Source organism: Bos indicus x Bos taurus, chromosome 3, assembly GCF_003369695.1.
Source record: "Bos indicus x Bos taurus breed Angus x Brahman F1 hybrid chromosome 3, Bos_hybrid_MaternalHap_v2.0, whole genome shotgun sequence".
Classification (NCBI taxonomy): Eukaryota; Metazoa; Chordata; class Mammalia; order Artiodactyla; family Bovidae; genus Bos; species Bos indicus x Bos taurus.
This window is the reverse complement of record NC_040078.1, coordinates 97,588,005-97,607,717: the sequence shown is the minus strand read 5'-3', so window position 1 is coordinate 97,607,717 and position 19,713 is coordinate 97,588,005. Positions and strand designations below refer to the sequence as shown.

Below are 19,713 nucleotides of genomic sequence, written 5' to 3'. Positions count from 1 at the left end.
ACATGCAACAATCTTTGCATATGAAATCGCCCAGTCCCCTGCTTCGCTGCTAACTTTGTAGAAGTTCCAAAGCATTTCTGGAGCAAGAGATCTATTTGGACCGACAATGCCAAGCTGGGACCTGAGCCCTGAATGAGCTAAAATTACCAAAGCAAGAAGAACGTGGCTTTGGAAGCTACTTCCCCCAAGTGTGAGGTTTCTTCTAGTCAAGGGAGAGATATAGAATGCTGACTTTTTCCAGATGAACAAAGTTGAATGAAACCTCCAGAACTCACTGCAGGTTTCTATGCTATGCTATGCTATGCTAAGTCACTTCAGTCGTGTCCGACTCTGTGCGACCCCATAGACGGCAGCCCACCAGGCTCCCCCGTCCCTGGGATTCTCCAGGCAAGAACACGGGAGTGGGTTGCCATTTCCTTCTCCAATGCATGAAAAGTGAAAAGTGAAAGTGAAGTCGCTCAGTCATGTCCGACTCTTAGCGACCCCATGGATTGCAGCCTAACAGGCTCCTCTGTCCATGGGATTTTCCAGGCAAGAGTACTGGAGTGGGGTGCCATTGCCTTCTCCCTGCAGGTTTCTGCTCTGAAACAAATTGCTGCTACAGAGTCCTTGTTCTCCCTGCTTCTTCTCCCCAAGCATAGCATATGCCCCTGACTTCCCAAAGTTGGTGAGTTCAACTTGTGCTGATTGGAGTGGACTCCGTGCCGGGCACTGCAGGTGCAGAGAAAAGGAAGGCAGGTCCCTGTCCTGGAGGAGTTCACCGTTTGGTAAGAAGACAGACACAATCATGACTAACCAAAACAGGACACAGAATGCTCAGATAAGCGAGGAACAGCCAAGTCAACAGAGAGCTCCAAGGAAGGAGGGTCTCCCATGGGGACAGAGAGTGGAACAGGGTGCTGCCAACGCATTTATCCATTCCTCCATGACAGCCCTCAGCTCATAGGACTGCAAGCACCCATGTGTCTGCCCTTCCCACTGAAAGTGAGTTCTATGGGCAGAGGCCCATCTGACACAATAATTAACCCATCCTGGATGGCTTGAGGAGTGCCTGAGGGTGTGTTCTCAAGATGGTATGAAATACCATCTGCAGCCTAGGGGAAGCTGCAGAAATGAGGTGGCACTGGGGCCTCTATGAATGCCCAGGCTGAGAAGCTGAAGTTCATTCAGTAGGCAATGGGGAGCTACAGAAAGTTCTACAGAGTAGCGACTTGACTATGACTGTGTCTTAGAAAATTATTCTGGCAGCAATTTGGAAAACAGATTGAGGCAGGGTGATCAATTAGAAGACAGCTATGCTGGTTTAGATGTAAAAGCTGGTGCAGGCCTGGATGTGGGCAGTGGGGGTAAAGTTAGAAAGCTGTACAAGAGAAACCGCAAAGCCCCTCTAGAATAGGCCCTTTCTCTGACCAGCAGTGCCTGGCTTCTCTCTATTTAGGCCAAACATCAGGCCCCAAGACCACCCTGAGGATGGTGCCCATTTTTTCTTTGTCACTCCACAGACAGAAGCCCTAAATGGCAGGGCCTGAAAAGTTACCTTTTGGTCTCACCTGGGTTGTGCTGCCATTTCAATCCCAGGACCTCAGACCTGTGGCTGCCCTGGAGCATTTGTTCATTATAGCACGGGGCCTGGGGTATAGGAAGTAGGAAGGGGACACGTGACAAGAAAAGGAATTTAGCACACCCGAATAACAATAGTGCAGCAAAGTGCCGGGAGAGAATGGCATAGTATTTTAAGACTCAGAGCTTAGAAAAAACCAGTTTTGGCCCTGTTAAAAAAAAACAAAAGCAAAACATAAATTCAATATCATGAGCCCCAGGAGGAGACTGGATTGCAGTTGGATAATGGTTAAGTTCTCCAAATGGGTTGCTCTCATTTTCACAAGCTGTTTGGCAAGTAAATGAGAGTGACGAATGAGACCACGTCCAAAGGTGAGCCAAGTCTTGAGTTCTGTGAACCAGGAGGATGGGCGCTCTTCTGAGATTTCCTGAGGAAGATGTAACTTAGCAGGAAGGAAGGTATGTGTGCTCTGAAGGAGGGAGGCTGGTAAGAGAAGAAGAGCAGAGCAGAAGGGGCTTGAAAATTCAGCGCTAAAAACTGCTCTTGAGCTCAAAAACTTGCTTTGAACTGTAAGCTTCACAGACAGTTCTTTTCTCTTCTTTTACTCCTTCCAAGCTTGCTGTGTGGCTGATGGAAGCATCAGCTACTTTACCAAGGAGACTTCCCAGTGGGTACCTGGCACTGAGTCTGGCTTTGTCATTTGCAGCTATGCAGCCACACAGGAGTCTCTAAGGCTCAGTGTCCTCATCTATACAATGGGAATGGTAACAACAGCAATCTCCACCAACAGGTTTCTGTGGAGGACTAACAGAGACAAGGCACAGGCATAGAGCAAGACTGTCAATAAAGACTGTGTTTGTTTTTTTCGCTTGAACTGAAATCAAGGCTATATATGAAGTCTGACACACATGGAAACCATGGTGTAGACCAGCACATGCTAGAAAATGCCAAGTCCCAACGCAGTTGGCTTTGACATTTCCTGGATACAAGAAGAGGTACACTTGAAGACAGCTCTGGGTTGGCCTGGGCAAACAGTAATGAAACAGACTTCTCACCAAAAGCCATAAAGTAGCCCCAAACTGCCCCCCTGAAACCCCACGTTTGATGTCAGGGAGGGATTAATTACTCCTGGCTAATTCACAAAAACATAGCCCTCTCTGCCTCCCGCTTGAGGACTCACCTAAGCACATCAGGTCCCACAGCACAGCTGTATTCACAACTAGGACATGCCAGAAGAAGAGCTCTTTAAGAAGAAGTCACTCTAAGCAATTCCCAGAGCTTCGGCATTTAAGATGGGGTTTCAAGACACACAGGAGAGTTCTTCCAGGATAAACGAATTCCCAAACCCACCCTGGCCCTTCCAATCAGGTCTACAGCCAGAAGAACAGCCCCAGTTTAAAAATTAACCAGCTGACTGGAATTCTAAATGTGGTCTAGCCAACCTCAAGACCTCAAGTTCTTTCTCTTCTCCCCACAACCCCCCGCCCCTTTTCTCTTCTCAAGGGGAAAAAAAAAAAAAACTGAAGAGAGGTGGGGGGAAGTGCTTTTCAATTCACGTTGCTCAAGCTGGCACCACGCTTCTTCTCTGGATCTACTCTGCCAATTTCCAGATGTTACCTAGTTTTGTGGGGTTTTTTTTTTTTAATTGTTTTTAATAATCCCAAAGAGTTATTTCCAACTTGGAAGGATGAACAGTCTATACATTCAAGATTCATGGTCCTCAGACCGAAGATTACATTGTCTTACTTAAAAAGACTTTTGTCAATTTTCAAAAATCAGAGTCTGTGGGGGCTGCTGTCTCCCCCAGCAGCCTCTCTACAGTGCTTAAAGAGCCAAGCACAGTGTTAATATTTACTGAATGAATAAATGGATGAATGAACAATCTCTAAAAGAGGAAAACAGCCATCCCACACTAAAACATGTACATACCACTGACTCCTTCTGACATACACCATTTCTCTCCTAGGGCCCTTCCAGATCTAAGAGTATAACAGACTCATCAAGAGCATGCTTTCTTTTCTTAAAGTCAAGGGGAAGCAATGGTTACAACCTAGTTATAACTTCCTCAGGGCAATTCTGTACTCCTGGGGGAAAAAAATCTCCAAATCCCTTCCCTCAGGTAATTAAAACCAAGCAAACAAAACAAAACCTCATCAACTACAAAGGTTTCCCTTTTTTCTGCATACTTTCCTTCATTCTGTTTTTCTGGTCCCAGGCATGCCCCGGTATTATGGGTGGGTTTATACCACTGCGTCCCAGGGCTTGTCAGAGAGGTGGTAAGGGCACAGTCCGGCCAAAAGGGCCCCAGGTCCTCATCTGTTTCCAGCTTTTCTTCCACTCCTCAACTCTGGCAAACCTACTTTCCAGAGGCAACAGGGGGTGATGGAAAGGAACATGAACTAGAGCTCTAATGTACGGCTAATTTGCCAGGAGACCCTTGGAAAGTCACTTCTCTGTTTCAAGCCACAGTTTCCTTACTTGCCAAATTTAAATATGATAAATGCTGAATTAATCTTTTAAGCTAAATGAAGAAAGCTAAGGAAGTTGGAAAAGATAGGAAAGGTCTCAAACTACAAAATACCAGCAATATCAACTCATCCCTGGTCTTCTCTTTGCACTGGAGGGCAGGGGGGCTTACTGTCTGCTCAGTCTGAGGTACACCCTCCTTACTTACCAGGAATAGCTAGAAGGCTGCTCCCCAAAACAGAAGGGACACTTCCCTCTTCTACTCCTGTCTGTACCCAAGCCTCCTAGAACTGGCTGCGAAAGAGGATCTGCTGACTTTACAAAGGGAAAGGTGCTTCAGTATGGCAGAAGGAACTTGGTGAAGGAGACTAGGGGGCTGGTTTCTTGTCCAACTCTAACTGAACCTCAGCATTCTCACCTGTCAAATGGGGATGCGCCACCTGCCTTACCTATTTCTCAGGGCCCTGGGAAAGCAGGAATGGAAAGTCTAGTCTTATCCTGGCCCTCAGTTCTTACTCGAGGAGCCTTCTGGGAGATTCAAAAGAGGTGTGGAGGCTGAGGGATGCTAAGTGCCACTAACTCTTTACCTCTGCACCTATTCAGGGAGGGGCAGGAGAGAGGCACCCAGTACCCAGTAATCAAGGCCTCTTCATCCCATCCAGGGACCGCCCGGATGGGACAAGGATGTCATAGCTCTCCTCTGTGAAGAGGGACTCCCACCTGGAAGAGTCTGACAATATCAAGCCTTGCCTCCTCAGGCAGTACTGCGGGCCTTAAAGGGAGAGACAGCCGGCTAGAGAAACTTAAGGAGACTGAAACAGCAGAGAGGCAAGGAAGTGAGAGGAAAAGAGAAGGTGGGAGAGAAATGAAGGTGCAAACAGGCAGAGAGAGAAAGGGAAGTGAAGTAGCCAGAGAACAGAAACAGAAAGAGTAGGACAGACACGGAGACACGGAGACAGACTGACAGCGCGCGAGTTGTCCGGGAGGCGGGGAAGACAAAGGGGACCATCCCGTATTTTTAACTGGTCTGGCCTTCTAGACACCCCGTTCCCCACAAAGAAAAGCCTATGGGACGGGAGGAGGGGGCCGGAGCGAGCAGCGGCTCCCCCCGGCCCCCTCCCCGGCTCCCGGCCCCCGCCCGGCCCCCGGGTCCCTCCCGGCCCCCTCGCTCACCTGCCAGCGCCAGGATCTGGGCCTTGTGGAGCAGCAGCGCGCCCCAGTCGCGGGGGGCGCGCGGGGGGCTCTCGGGCCCAGCGCCCAGCTCCTCCGGGCCCCGGTACACGGCGTACACCTTCTGGTTGTCAAAATCCAGCCGCGAGCGGGGGCTGAAGTCGCGCACGCACGACACGGGCAGCGCGTAGCAGACGTTGTCCTCCAGGAACCGCACAAAGGCGTACATGGTGGGCGCGGGGGGCGGGCCCCGCTCGGCCGGTGAGCCCGCGGGGCGGGCGCGGAGGTGGGGACCCGGCGCGGGGCGCGAGCCGCGCGGCCTGGCCGGGGGCGGGGGCGGCTCCCCAGGGCCCGGGCTCCCCCCGCTGTTATTGTTCCTGAAAGCCCCGCTCTGCCAATCGGCTGCTCTCGCCTGGGCGCGGAACCGGGAGGGAGGGGGACGGGGGGCGGGGGGCGGAGGAGGGGGTTTGGAAGCGCACCGCCACTCGCGAAGTCAGACCCGAGCAATCACAGCCGGAGTGCGATTCGCCGAGGGAAGGGGAAAGGGCCGAGAGACTGCATTGCAATAATGATAATAACAATAGCCTTGCGGGAGGGGAAAAAAAAAATGCATTGACTAATCATCAGAGTCGCGCTGCATGCTGGATTCGCCGCTTCAACAATCGCGCTACAAACCAAATTGCATGGCAGCAAAACTGCACTGCAAAGGAGAGGAGAGTGTGAGGGAAGAAATGTAGGGCGAGGGGCAAGCTTGTTTGCATTCCGAAGTGTAAACTCGCACTTGCAAGCAAGCAGAATTTTGGAGTATTTCAAATAATTCTAAGCACTCCCCTCAACTCCTTTAGTTCACTTTCTTTTTCTTTTTGGCAGAAACGGCCAGCTCCCCTGTGGGGAGGGTCAGTCATTCCCCCTGTGCTACCAAACTAGTTCTGACCAGAAACTGGGGTTATCTGGGATTTCCAGTTGGACCAGCTGGCTGGGATGGTGGAGAGTTTATCTAGGGCCCCTCTCAGCTGGAAGGAGCAGGGTAGCCTCTCTCCCCTGTAGTCTTCCAGCAGTGAGGTCCCCTCCACAGCATGCGGGTCTCTAAACTGGAACCTGCTGGAATGAGCAGGGAGGGGAGGGTTGTTCTGGGGAAGGCAAACCCAGGGCTAGCTGAGCATTTCTGGGGCACCTCAAGGAGTTCAGGAACGGGACTCTGTGGAACAGCAGTCTTTGCTCTGTCCCCAGTGTCACAGGCAGAAGGGAGCCTGGAGGGGCTTGTGTCCCCCGGAAAAGTATGAACACCATCAGCCTAAAGACGGCTGACTGGGGCTGTTCCTCATAGGAACCTCATCCCATGTTAGAGGGGGACAGCATCCTCACATTGAGGCCTCTGAGGGGGTGGACTTGGTATCCAGTGTGGCTACTTATATTCCCATTGCTTAGCACAAACTTGGCACTTGGTAGGGGCTCAGTGAATTTTGGGTGGAAAATAATAATAATTAAAAATCCACATTCACCCAGCCATCCACTCACACCCATTTATTCAAGCAACCAGTATTCATTGGGTATGCACCACATGCCAGATTCTGGGCTAAGGGCTGGTGGTAGAGAGAGGAAAACACACAGGATAAACACCTGGATCTCTTGCAGTGTTAGACAGTGTATCTTGATTTTGGATTTCTGTGCTGAAATCAGGTTACTATGAATAACCCTCCTCTGTCCTGGAAACACAGTCTGGTCGGAAAGTATTAAGAAAGTATAAGTAATTATGTTACAGTGAGAAAAGTGTTCTCATAGAAGAATGTTGAATGGAGATGGCAGACTGAATTACATATTATATATTTTAAAAAATTCATTTTAATGAACTCAACCTGTAAGAAAAAAGCAAAATAAATGTGCCACAATGTTTCTTAGTAGTCGTGGGTGACTTTGTTTTCCTTTGTGTGTTTATGTTTATATAACTATTTTCCCCAACAAGCAGGTATTACTTTATAATCAGAAAGCATTAAACATTATTTTTTTTAAAAAGCACTATGCTCACATTTCAGATTAGCTACATGAATGATTAAGTAGGTAAGCCAAAAACCCCATCAACACATTCTCCCCAGATCCAACTGTACAGGTCAGATTGACTTCCCTTAAACGGAGCCTCTGATGTACACACAGATAGGACCACATGTTGTATGGATGCCTCTGTTGCCCCACATACTTGTGGAAAAAAGAGGAGCCACTCTGAATTGTTCCAGCAGGTTTACCTTCATGATTATGATTTGTTTGGACTGATCTTGCATGCGTTTTTATTTTAAGAATACATTCCTATGGTGGTCAAGGGGAAGTAATGCGTAGCAAGATTTCTGATTTAAAAGATGAATCATGCAGAGCTGGCCATATTAAATGAAATACCATGAAACTCCAAATTATGTTTGCAAAATAATGTCAAGTAGCACCCTGGCCAACCTCCTAGCCCATCTAGATGAGAGTGACCTCAAAGTACATTACCAGTCTCATCTCTTATCACCTTTCTGGGCATTCCAGTACATTTCAGACACATTAAACTATTTGACATCTTCCAAGAGAGCATGTTTTATCAGGATCTCAAGCCTCTGTGCGTTTTCTGCCTTCATCCTGGGGAGTTCTTCCTCCCCGGAGTACATAGTGACCTTACTCTCCCCTGAAGGCCAGTGCACAAGTCTCCTCCTCTGTGAAGCTTCCCCAACCATTCTCTCTCCTCAAGCATAGGCAGTTTCTACTATTTTGTCCATCACATTTTATCTTCCCTCATTAGAATGAGCTCTCTGGAGGTGCGGGGGTGACAAAAAGGCTGGGTAACCTCAGCATCCTAGCGCAGAACTGGGGAGAAACAAAGGCATTAAAGAAAGACACCGCATGAATAACAAACTTCTTGCATGCTTTTGCTGAACATCTGTCCCATCTTTTCAGAGTTGGAGCTGAATCTCAGCTGTCTTTCCCATTCCCAGTAACCAATGTGCCCATCATGATTGCTCTCTTTGTGAGACAGACACATCCACGAACATATTAAGTACCACTGCACCGTCAGGTTCAAACAAATTCTCCACCTAAATCAGTGTAAATAGTTCTCTTAAGGGGGCAGTTTCATTTTCCAAGAACCCAGAAAGAAGAAAAGAACAAATAATTACATGGAAGCCAACAGAGTAAACCTGGACTCAATACGTTTTCTTGCAGGTGCACAGAATGGATTCTAGAGAAGGAATGGCATGAACAGGATGTTCAAAGAGACAGCGTTCAGCAGCCTAAAGGCAACAGAAAGACAAGCAGAGTTTCTGCTTCCTGTATGTATCACATAGTCTTTTAACACAGCTTCTAGGGAACCTACTAAGTGTGTATCCGTCCTAGTGAAAACTGGAGTCAGAGTACCTCTTTGATCCAGGGACTGTTGCCCCAGGCTTTACACATACCAGAAACTCAAGATGTTGATGATTCAGTGATTGGCAAACAAAGAGAGTTCAAAAGTACATATTTCAGACTTAAAAGAGGTGGTTAAAAATGTCCTGTTTGACCAAATCATGTTTGAACCTCCTCTTCAGTATCCCTGCTAAACGGTCATCCAAACACTTCTTATATGGTTCTAATGTTAGGAAGTTTACCAGCACCCCTTATCTTTGGGACACTACTGACTGTTAGCAAGGTCTTTCAGACTTACACTGATGCAGAACTTTTCCCCCTGTAGCTGTCATACTAAGTTCACCACCAAGACTCTCATGCCAGCCCATCAGATATGGAAAAACTTGGGATCCTATCTCATTAGGATCTTTGTCTTCTGCCCAGACATCTTCACTTCCTTCACCTGTCTTTCCTCATATGACCCGGTTTCAGTGATGATAATTGTGATATCTACTTTTCTTCCTCCAAAGCTTATGCCAGCCACCAAGTATATATGATTTCAATTAATTTCACACCGAACCTTTGAAGTGGGTATTATGAACCTCATGATAGAGTTAAGAAAACTGGCCGAAGAGTTTGGCTCTGGGGAATCCTGGAAAGCCTGTGGTCATATTTGCATTTTAGACATTTTGGATTATAAATGGTGTCGCTAAGGATTGGGGGGAAGCAGGACTGGGGAGTGGGAGGCCCACGATGAGGCTGCCTGTCTTCTCCCTGCTCCTCCCCTGACTCCCTCTTCCTACCAGCCAAATGTACTTTGCCTCTCTTCCAAGTTACTTTAATGGAGCAGAAAATGTACACATCTGGGGCAGCTTTGCGACTGTGTCTCCTCGCGCTTTCCTGTCGAGCTTTGCAGAGCCTTGGGTTAATGTCAAGCTCCTTCAGTTTAGCCAGCTGAAGCATGATCAGTGGCAGCAGGGGGACTTATGTTTCATATTACTGCATGGAATTCTCAATGTACTTTGCAAAACTATTTTAAGGAGACCTGGGTTCTGTGAGTTTTTAAAGCAACTGGAGCGTGTCTTTTCAACCTCTCTGCTAATGATTGACCACATTTTTTCATGATTTTGCCTTTTTTCCCCCCTGTGATATTTAATTTGACTTTTTAAGTCTTTGCTTTAAAAAAAAATTTTTTTTAAAAATTCTGTCCAGAAAAACAACTTGCTGTGCTATGAGCTCAGGGCCGTTGTCTTTTCAGGCTGATTCAAGGAAGGAATGTTGACACAGGGCTGGGAGGATCTGGGACTGTTGGGAGGCCCATGCTGGGCATTACCCTGAACTGCTACTATCACCAAACGGTGGTATAAACACAGTGTATCCGTGTGAACTCCTGATGGTGAAGTCTGGCTGAGTCTGACAGTGGGGTTTTAGGCAGGGGAGGAGAGGGACAGGAGACAGGGGGAAGGAAGGAAAGAGAGGACTTGTATGTTGAGAACAACCTCAAAGGCCAGTGAACACTGCCTGGAGTTAGAGGGAATGCCAACTTGTCATGTAGGTGACAACCTGGAGGGCCAAAGGAATGTGGACTTTAGAATCAGACCTTTGCTGTAACTTTGGGCAAGACAGTTTGCCTCCCTCAGTTTCCTTACCCATAAAATGAGGCCAATAATATGTATCTTCTGAATGTATTGTGAGAACTGGGACAGGAGTTTTTACTTTTTCTGTGTATCAGAATCACTTGGGGAACATAAAAAACATGCCACTCCCAGGTCCTGTCCCCCAACATCCTATGATACAATTGGTCTGGGGATGGGACCTGGGAAATGTTTTCTTTATTAGTTCCTGGATTATTTTAAAATCAGACCATGTTGAGCATGTCTGAGTTGGAAGATTTTTAGGTAACATGGTAGTCACAAAGAAATTGCTCAGCAAATCCTAGATACTATTTTCAGGGAGAATACATAGGGCTCTGAAATGTTTGTTTGAAAAGTGACACACTCAGATGACCATTATATCTATTACTGTTGGCAAGAATCCCTTAGAAGAAATGGAGTGGCCCTCAGAGTCAACAAAAAGAGTCTGAAATGCAGTACTTGGGTGCAATTTCAAAAATGACAGAATGATCTCAGTTCATTTCCAAGGCAAACCATTCAATATCACAGTAATCCAAGCCTATGTCCCAACCAGTAATGCTGAAGAAGCTGAAGGTGAATGGTTGTGTGAAGACCCACAAGACCCTCTAGAACTAACAGTCAAAAAAGATGTCCTTTTCATTATAGGACACTATAATGCATAAGTAGGAAGTCAAGAGATACCCAGAGTAGCAGACAAATTTGGCCTTGGAGTACAGAATGAAGCAGGACAAAGGTTAACAGAAATTTGCCAAGAGAACGCACTGGTCATAGCAAATACATTCTTCCAACAACACAAGAGAAGACTCTACACATGGACATCACCAGAAGATCAATACCGAAAACAGATTGATTATATTATTTGCAGCCGAAGATGGCTCAGATCATGAACTCCTTATTGCCAAATTCAGACTGAAATTGAATAAAGTAGGGAAAATCACTAGACCATTCAGGTATGACCTAAATAAAATCCCTTACAATTATACAGTGGAAGTGACAAATAGATTCAATGGATTAGATCTGATAGACAGAGTGCCTGAAGAACTATGGACAGAGGTTTGCAACACTGTACAGGAGGAAGTGATCGAGACCATCCCCAAGAAAAAGAAATGCAAAAAGGCAAAATGTTTGTCTAAGGAGGCATTACAAATAGCTGAGAAAAGAAGAGAAGCAAAAGGCAAAGGAGAAAAGGAAAAATATACCCATTTGAAGGCAGAGTTCCAAAGAAGAGCAAGGAGAGGTAAGAAAGTCTTCGCCAGTGATCAATGCAAAGAAATTGAGGAAAACAATAGAATGGGAAAGACTAGAGATCTCTTCAAGAAAATTAGAGCTACCAAGGGAACTTTTCATGCAAAGTTGGGCACAATTAAGGACAGAAATTGTATGGACCTAACAGAAGCAGAAGATATTAAGAAGAGGTAGCAAGAATACACAGAAGAACTATACAAAAAAGATCTTCACCACCCGAATAATTACAATGGTATGGTCACTCGCCTAGAGCCAGACATCCTGGAATGTGAAGTCAAGTGGGCCTTAGGAAGCATCACTGTGAACAAAGCTAGTAGAGGTGATGGAATTCCAACTGAGCTAGTTAAAATCCTAAAAGATGATGCTATGAAAGTGTTGCACTCAATATGTCAGCAAAATTTGGAAAACTCGGCAGTGGCCACAGGACTAAAAAAGGGCAGTGTTCATTCCAGTCCCAAAGAAAGACAATGCTAAAGAATGTTCAAACTACTCATTGCACTCATCTCACACGCCAGCAAAGTAATACTTGAAATTCTCTAAGCCAGGATTCAACAGTACATGAACCGTGAACTTCCAGATGTTCAAGCTGGATTTAGAAAAGGCAGAGGAACCAGAGATCAAATTGCCAACATCCACTGGATCATCAAAAAAGCAAGAGAGTTCCAGAAAAACACTTATTTATGCTTTATTGACTATGCCAAAGCTTTGACTGTGTGGATCATAACAGACTATGGAAAATTTTTCAAGAGATGGGAATAGCAGACCACCTGACCTGCCTCCTGAGAATTCTGTATGCAGTTCAAGAAGCAATAGATAGAACTGGACATGGAACAAAAGACTGGTTCCAAATCAGGAAAGGAGTAAGTCAAGGCTGTATATTGTCACCCTGCTCATTTAAATGTATGCAGAGTACATTGTGCAAAATGTTGGGCTGGATGAAGCACAAGCTGGAATCAAGATTGCCAGGAGAAATATCAATAATCTGAGATATGCAGATGGCACCACCCTTATGGTACAAAGCGGAGGAACTTAAGAGCCTCTTGATTAAAGTGAAAGAGAAGAGTGAAAAAGTTGGCTTAAAGCTCAACTTTCAGCAAACTAAGATCATGGCATCTGGTCCCATCACTTCATGGGAAATAGATGGGGGAAACAATGGAAACTGAGACTTTATTTTTGGGGGCTCCAAAATCACTGCAGATAGTGATTGCAGCCATAAAATTATAAGATGCTTGCTCCTTGGAAGAAAAGCTATGAGTAACCTAAACCCCATATTAAAAAGCAGAGACATTAGTTTGCTAACAAAGGTCCATCTAGCAAAGCTATGGTTTTTCTAGTAGTCACATATGGATGTGAGAGTTGGACTATAAAGAAATCTGAGCTCAGAAGAATTGATGCTTTTGAACTGTGGTGTTGGAGAAGACTCTTGAGAGTCCCTTGGACTGCAAGGAGATCCAACCAGTCAATCCTAAAGGAAATCAGTCCTGAATATTCACTGGAAAGACTGATGCTGAGGCTGAAGCTCCAATACTTTGGCCACTTGATGTGAAGAACTGACTCACTGGAAAAGACCCTGATGCTGGGAAAGATTGAAGGTGAGAGGAGAAGGGGATGACAGAGGATGAGATGGTTGGATGGCATCACCAACTCAATGGACATGAGTTTGAGTAAGCTCCGGGAGTTGGTGATGAACAGGGAAGTTGGCATGCTGCAGTCCATGGGGTCACAAAGAGTCGGACATGACTGAATAACTGAGCTGAAGTGAACTGGTGGCTCAGTTGGTAAAGAATCTGCCTGCAATGTGGGAGACCCAGGTGCAATCTCTGGGTGGGGAAGATCACTTGGAGAAGGAAATGTTAACCTAGGCCAGTATTCTTGCCTGGAAGATCCTATGGATAGAGGAGTCTGGCAGGCTACAGTCTATGGGGTTGTAAAGAGTTGGACATGACTGACAGACTTTGCGCACTCACATCCTTACTAAGTGTGTGGTCATGGACAAATATCTTAATCTCTCCAAGCCTCAGTTTCTTCTTGGAAATATTCATAGAGTTTCTGTGAGAATTAAATGAGATAACCCATATAAAATGTTTGGCACAGTAGCTGACACGTAGTGAGTTCTCAATATATGATAGTTGCTATTATTGTTATTATTATTATTGTCACTATCATTATTGTTACTAGAATGCTTATCCCCATGCTGAAAGTAAGATTGAATGCATGCATGCATGCTAAGTCGCTTCAGTCGTGTCCAACTCTGTGCGACCCCATAGACGGCAGCCCACCAGGCTCCTCTGTCCATGGGATTCTCCAGGCAAGAACACTGGAGTGGGTTGCCATTTCCTCCTCCAATGGATGAAAGTGAAAAGTCAAAGTGAAGTCGCTCAGTCGTGTCCGACTCTGTGCGACCCCATAGACTGCAGCCTACCAGGCTCCTCCATCCATGGGATTTTCCAGGCAAGAGTACTGGAGTGGGTTGCCATTGCCTTCTCCATAAGATTGAATATAATGAGATAAATTATCCTGATAATTATCTAACGAGCACTCCATAATGCTTCGATCCCAGAGCCATTCTCTTTAAACCAGAGCCTATGGGCACAGGGTTGTAGTCACCAAAGGCGGACCCAGATCTCACAAGTTGAAAAGCTATTGAGGCTATGGGCCTTGCCCAGTCCTGCTGCAGCAAACACTTCCAGGAGAATGTATTTGGATCCATTGATTCATTCTTTCAAACTTACTTTTTGTGTTTTCTTCAAAGAAATAAAAAACATGTATGCATTATATAAAATCTAAAATGCAGAAGTGTTTACAGCAGTCTGAAGCCAGATGTCTTGGCCTGATCAAGCAGGCAACACATTGGTCGAGTTCAACCAATCAGATCTCAGCTACATTTTGATCTCATGTTGGTCACACTCAGGAGTTGGCTACACGAATGATCTGAACCCAGGCATTTTAGTCTAGGTGTGTATACTCCGCATTAGCAAAGCAAAGCAAACCAATTCCCAATGGTTGAAGATCAAAAAAAATTTGTGAATAGAAGAGGGAGAAGAAATGCTGTCACCAAGGAAGAGCATTTGAATTTGTTTTGAAAAAGAACCCAAAAAATTAGCCTACCTGGGAAGAAAGCAACTTGCCTCACCTATGAATTTCAATCAGGGGACTATTAGTTTTAGAAGCCGCCTCTGGTTTCTGTTATTAATTCATTCTGTTACTTTTCAGCTGAAATGTCACTTTCCCAGGAAAGGCTTGCTGGCTTGCTCCTCCCATCCCCCTTCATAGACTAGCTCAGGTCCCTGTTACATATTTCCACTGCCACTTATATTTTTTTTCATGAAGTTTATTATAGTATATATTTATTCTATTATTGTCTGTCTCTGCCACTAGGTCAAAAGCCTCCTGTAGGGAAGAGGTCCTATCTTTCTTTTTCACCAGTGTATCCTAGCACCCAGCCTGGCATAAGGCAGACTCTAAACAAATACTTGTTGAAAGAATGCATATCTGAAACAGACCCTGGAGGAGAGAGAAGCCTGCAAAGATGAGGTGGGAGAGGTGTCCCAAGGGCCTTGTTCTGTCCCTCCGAGTCTTATCTTCCTCTTGAGAGTGTCTGTGGTTTCTGGGCCCCCACCATGTCTGGCCCCCATAATTTGGCCCCTCAAAACAATAAAAGCCCTCAATTTTCCTTTAGAACCACTGGACAAACTGACATTTTAAAAATGTTTTTCTAAATGTAAAGAAGAAAAAAATGGAAATAATTATAGAAAAATTGTCACACTGACAAGCACACATAGTTATCACACACTGGAACCAACAATAAATATAATAGTATCAAGAACCTCACTGACACAGTCCATGGGCCTCCTGGGACACAAGGTAGTGATTTTTGCCTCATCCTACAAGGCTACACTTCCTTTTTAACCTGCTGTTAGCTAGGTGTCACTGACTCTCAAAGCCCTACTTACGGTGAATACTGGCTCATTCTAGTGTTTTGATGATTCCAACATTATTTGGCAGGTAATAGGGCAACTTTGCTTCAGTGGCCACATGCTAGTTCTTGGTTACCATCTCTGCTCATTTTAAGCACCTGTGGCTCAGAATATCTGCCCTTCACAGGTCCACAGAGGGCCAGAGTGCACCCCACATTGTTCTCACTCTTAGACTTTTGTTTGATAACTCTGGACTGCCATTCTGGGTCAGAGGCACACAAGAGAACATTCATTCATGGAACTGAATCTTCTCAGAAGCACAGAAAACCATGAATAACTCTGATTTTCTTAAGAATATATCCTAACCACACCATAAATTCAATACAAAATCTGAAGAATGGTATGAAAACAGAGCTAACAAGTATTGATTTCCATGATAGGATCTATTCAGGCTGCTTTATACATATCACCTTTAATATTTTCAGAATACTCGCAAGATTTGATATTTACATTTTTTTTCTAATGAGGAAATTAAGACTTATAGAGGTCACAGCAGTTGCTTATGATCATGTGGAGAACCCCTGAACCTTAGTTTCTTAACCCAGAATCTGGTTTCAAGGACTGTTTTGATATAGGCCTTACCTCAGAGTTTCCTGGGCAACAAGGAACTGAATTGATTGTGGAGTTTCATCCCTACTCCCTTTTTTAAGAGGCTTGAATCCTGACTAGAAATCTGAGAACTAGATCTTAGGGAAAAGTCTAATATCTATCCATCCACGCATCACTAGATTGAGTAGCTAATGATTCTGAGAATATTGATGATGTGACTACCATAACTACATTATCTAAGGTTTCTGAAACCATGGTTACTTACTCCAGAGACCCCAAATTCTTTTTAAAGAACTCTGAGGTTTCTAGCTCAAGCAGATTTCTATATTCTTATAGCCTGTGTTGATAGCCAGGGAAAAACTATTGGGATTACTTGTTACCACAAAGTCTGGAAGGAGCCTCCACTGAGCCAGAACAGAAGACTGGAGAGCTCCAGTTAGAGAAATCTCTGTGAGAAATGTCACCCCACCCCATTCTTACCCTCTGTTACTTGGAGGAATAAGAACAAGAAGAGAAATAACAGCCATGAATTTTTGTGGAATGTTTACTGCCGGGAGCCAGCATGAGGAACTCTGCCCGTGGCAAAGGTCATGAGGAAGGAGGCTTGGCATACGCAAAGGCAGGATCGAGCCTCAGGAATTCCCCTGGAAATTCTCGAGCATCTACCCCCAAAACCAGAGTCTGCCTACTTTACTGCTTTGTGCTCTCACCTACACCTCTGACTTTACGGGGGGCTGTCCCCCACCACCATCTCTCTCTCTGAGAAGAGTTAACTTACAGCTTGGCGCCTGACTTTAGAATAATCACCTTTAGAGAAAAATAAGTTTTCTGAAGAAAGGGTCATAAAATGTTAACAGGCCTCCTGGCCAGAAGATGATGTAAATCACCTAAACTTTTGCATATGATAAGTTTGCAGGAAGAAAGCCTGGCTTCGATAAGGATCAAGGACTGCTAACCTTGCATGACTCTACCCCTTCCCCCATTATCCTCTATGCACAACTTAAGGTATAAAAACTACTTCGGAAAATAAAGTGCGGGTCTTGCTCACCGAAGCTTGGTCTCCCCATGTCGTTCTTTCTCTCACCTTCTGGCGGAATTCCCATCTGGAGCATGGAGGCTCGCCAAGCCTACTAATTTTGCCTGGGCTTCTACGATCTGACCCGGGAGGCCTTAGTGTCTCCTCTCCTTCGGGAGAATGGGAGGATGCCTGCGGCCTACGTGGGTGGTGCAAACTCCTTGTTTTGGAGTCTTATTGGTTTTCCACGTAAACCAAGTTATTCAGCTTCTTTGCTCCACTGAATTTTTTCACTGAGCTATCCCTATTTAACCACTCTTTATATCTCTAACAATTAAGCTATTGTCTCCTGATCACCGATGCCGTCTCCCCTTCGAATTCCCTGGATCCACTGGGGCTGGACCCCGGCAGTTTACCTCATGCCAGGCTTTACATTACATTTCTCATTTAATCCTCAAAGCAATCCTGGGTGGCAGGTACTATTATTAATAGTATCAGCCACATTTGAGGGTTGAAGAAACCTAGGTATAGGGATGCTAGCTAACTTTCCCAAGGTCACATAGGAGTATAGGGTGGAGCCAGGGTCCAAACTCAGGCTATCTGACTCTAGAGGCCCAACCACGGATTTGTAGTCCAACTCTGGCTTCATCTGGGTCAGAGTCTTGACCCGGTGAGGGTGACCTCTCCCTGGGGAGGTGATAAATCATCCATCCTCAGAGGGTTATCTACTGGTTTTCAAGGGATGGCCAGACCACTCTGATTGGCCCAGGTGAGACCATAGCAGGCACTATCTCAGAAAACATCCTGGATTTTATTAACATTTTCATCCCATGTTATGGTGGATGGGAATGTACTAGATTCAGTCAGAAGTATAAAGACGGCTTTCTTTTACTTACTCAAAATCAGTTTATTTATTTAGTACCACAATAGGGCCAGCTATTATCCCAACCAAAAAAAAAGGTCTTGACGTCTAAGCTTTTCTATTGTAATGGAAAGTGACTCTTCTATACATTTTTGTTGTTGTTGATAGTCTTTTTCATATATTCCTTTAGTTTACTCTATGACACCTACCCTAACAGAACTTAGAACCCTCCTTCATCCACTAATAGAGTCTGGAGGCTCCCTCCACCTTCTTTGAGGCAGGAGTTCACCCACCCCATAGGATTCTTACACTGTATTGAAACTTCTCTTTAGAGATATTTATATCTTTGTTCACCTGGAACAAGAGATTTTTTTTTTTCCTCTCTCTCTAACTCAATCAATCAGTCATTTGGTGGGTGAATTTGTGGTGGGTAAACTGTGTGCAGAATATTAGAACCCCACCTCCCCTTCTTTACTATCAGGTACATCTTTATTATTATGGAAAATAAATGGCTAGAATAGAGGAAGAAGAGATTACTCGGTTAAGGGTGATGCTTATTTGTTTTTTCTAAAATATATGATAGGCAAGGGTATATAAGACTCTGGATGAGGTGGCCAGAGAGTTTAACTCAATTGGCAGAAAGAATAAGTACCTGGGCAGGCCCCACCCAAGCCTGCTAATGCATACTTCCTTTGCTGGGCCATCAGATAATCTCTGATCACTGAACTCTGCTTTTGGCTCCAGGACCCAGAGCAAAGAGTTGGCCGGCACAGAAGGGGTAATGAGGCAACAGGAAAAGTGAAATATGCACAGGCTTTAGACCCAGAGTTGTGTTCAATTATTGTTCCATTACCTTGAGCAAATCTCTTTCAGGTTTCTCAACTATCAAATAGAATCCTATAAAGCTGTCACAGGGTCCAAAAGACTATGTGTGGAAAGAGACTGGCAGGATCAATGCCTCATGCATAGTAGGTCCCATGAAAACCAGTTGTCTTCTTCATTCTCATCTTCTGAGAGAGTCTCTATTACCTTTTTCTCCCAGGAGGTCACTTGGACTTCCCAGGTGGCGCTAGTGGTAAAGAACTCTCCTGTCAATGCAGGAGAGAAAAGAGATGCAAGGTTTAATCCCTAGATCGGGACGATCACCTGGAGAAGGAAGGCCATGGCAGCCCACTCCAGCATTCTTGCCTGGAGAATCCCATGGACAGAGGATCCTGGCGGGCTACAGCCCATAGGATGGCAAAGAGTCAGACAGGACTGAAACAACTCAGCAGGCACACACCAGGAGTTCACCGGGTAACGGTAGAATGGATCACCAGAAGACAGGTATTTGGGGGTGCAGTATCTTCCCCCCTCTCTCCAGAGACTGGCCAGCATTACTGCAGAGATACCGCTCACCATTCTCTCCTGGCCAACCCTGGGGCAGCGTGCTTTGTTTGAGAAAGCTGGGACCTTAGCAAGATTTGCACTTTTATCTTAAAAAAGTTTAGGACTTAAGCTGAGTTTGGGGTTTTATTGTCTGCTTTTAAAATTATGTTCAGCTTTTTATATTTAAAATATGCCTTCTAAATTGTGAAACACAGTGTTCTCAATCATAAAGTAGGATGAGTTATGTTATGCTTTTTTCTGTTCCCAGCTCTGGGTTCTCTTTTTGTCTCCTTATATGAATTTTTCTGCAGTGTCCTGACTCATGTCCTAACTTATCTGGGATACTGGCTGTGAAATTCTGGACAATATTCTTAACTCCTGTGAGACTGCCTTATGCATTCATTCATCTACTAATGACTATTTGTTGAGGGCTCATTATATGCCAAAAGCTTTACTTAATATTTGGGAAACAGTGGAAAGCTGGACAGACTGTTTTCTTTCATAAAATGGGAAACTAA

At 45.1% G+C, this 19,713-nt stretch overlaps 2 protein-coding genes across 6 annotated transcripts in view; both read right to left on the bottom strand.

Moving 5' to 3' along the window:
• Window positions 1-5,508, bottom strand: part of BEND5 (BEN domain containing 5) — a 49,950-nt gene extending 44,442 nt beyond the window's left edge. Inside the window, exon 1 of one of the 3 annotated variants that reach the window (XM_027537320.1) lies at window positions 5,201-5,508. In XM_027537320.1, coding sequence (XP_027393121.1) covers window positions 5,201-5,426 — 226 coding nt within the window. In that variant the 5' untranslated portion in view covers window positions 5,427-5,508. The remainder of the gene's footprint in view (window positions 1-5,200) is intronic. The other 2 variants (XM_027537322.1, XM_027537323.1) reach the window with 2 other exon arrangements.
• The window catches only part of AGBL4 (ATP/GTP binding protein like 4), a 1,469,133-nt gene that overhangs the window by 260,176 nt on the left and 1,189,244 nt on the right, over window positions 1-19,713 (bottom strand). The gene's annotated exons all lie outside the window — the stretch shown is intronic.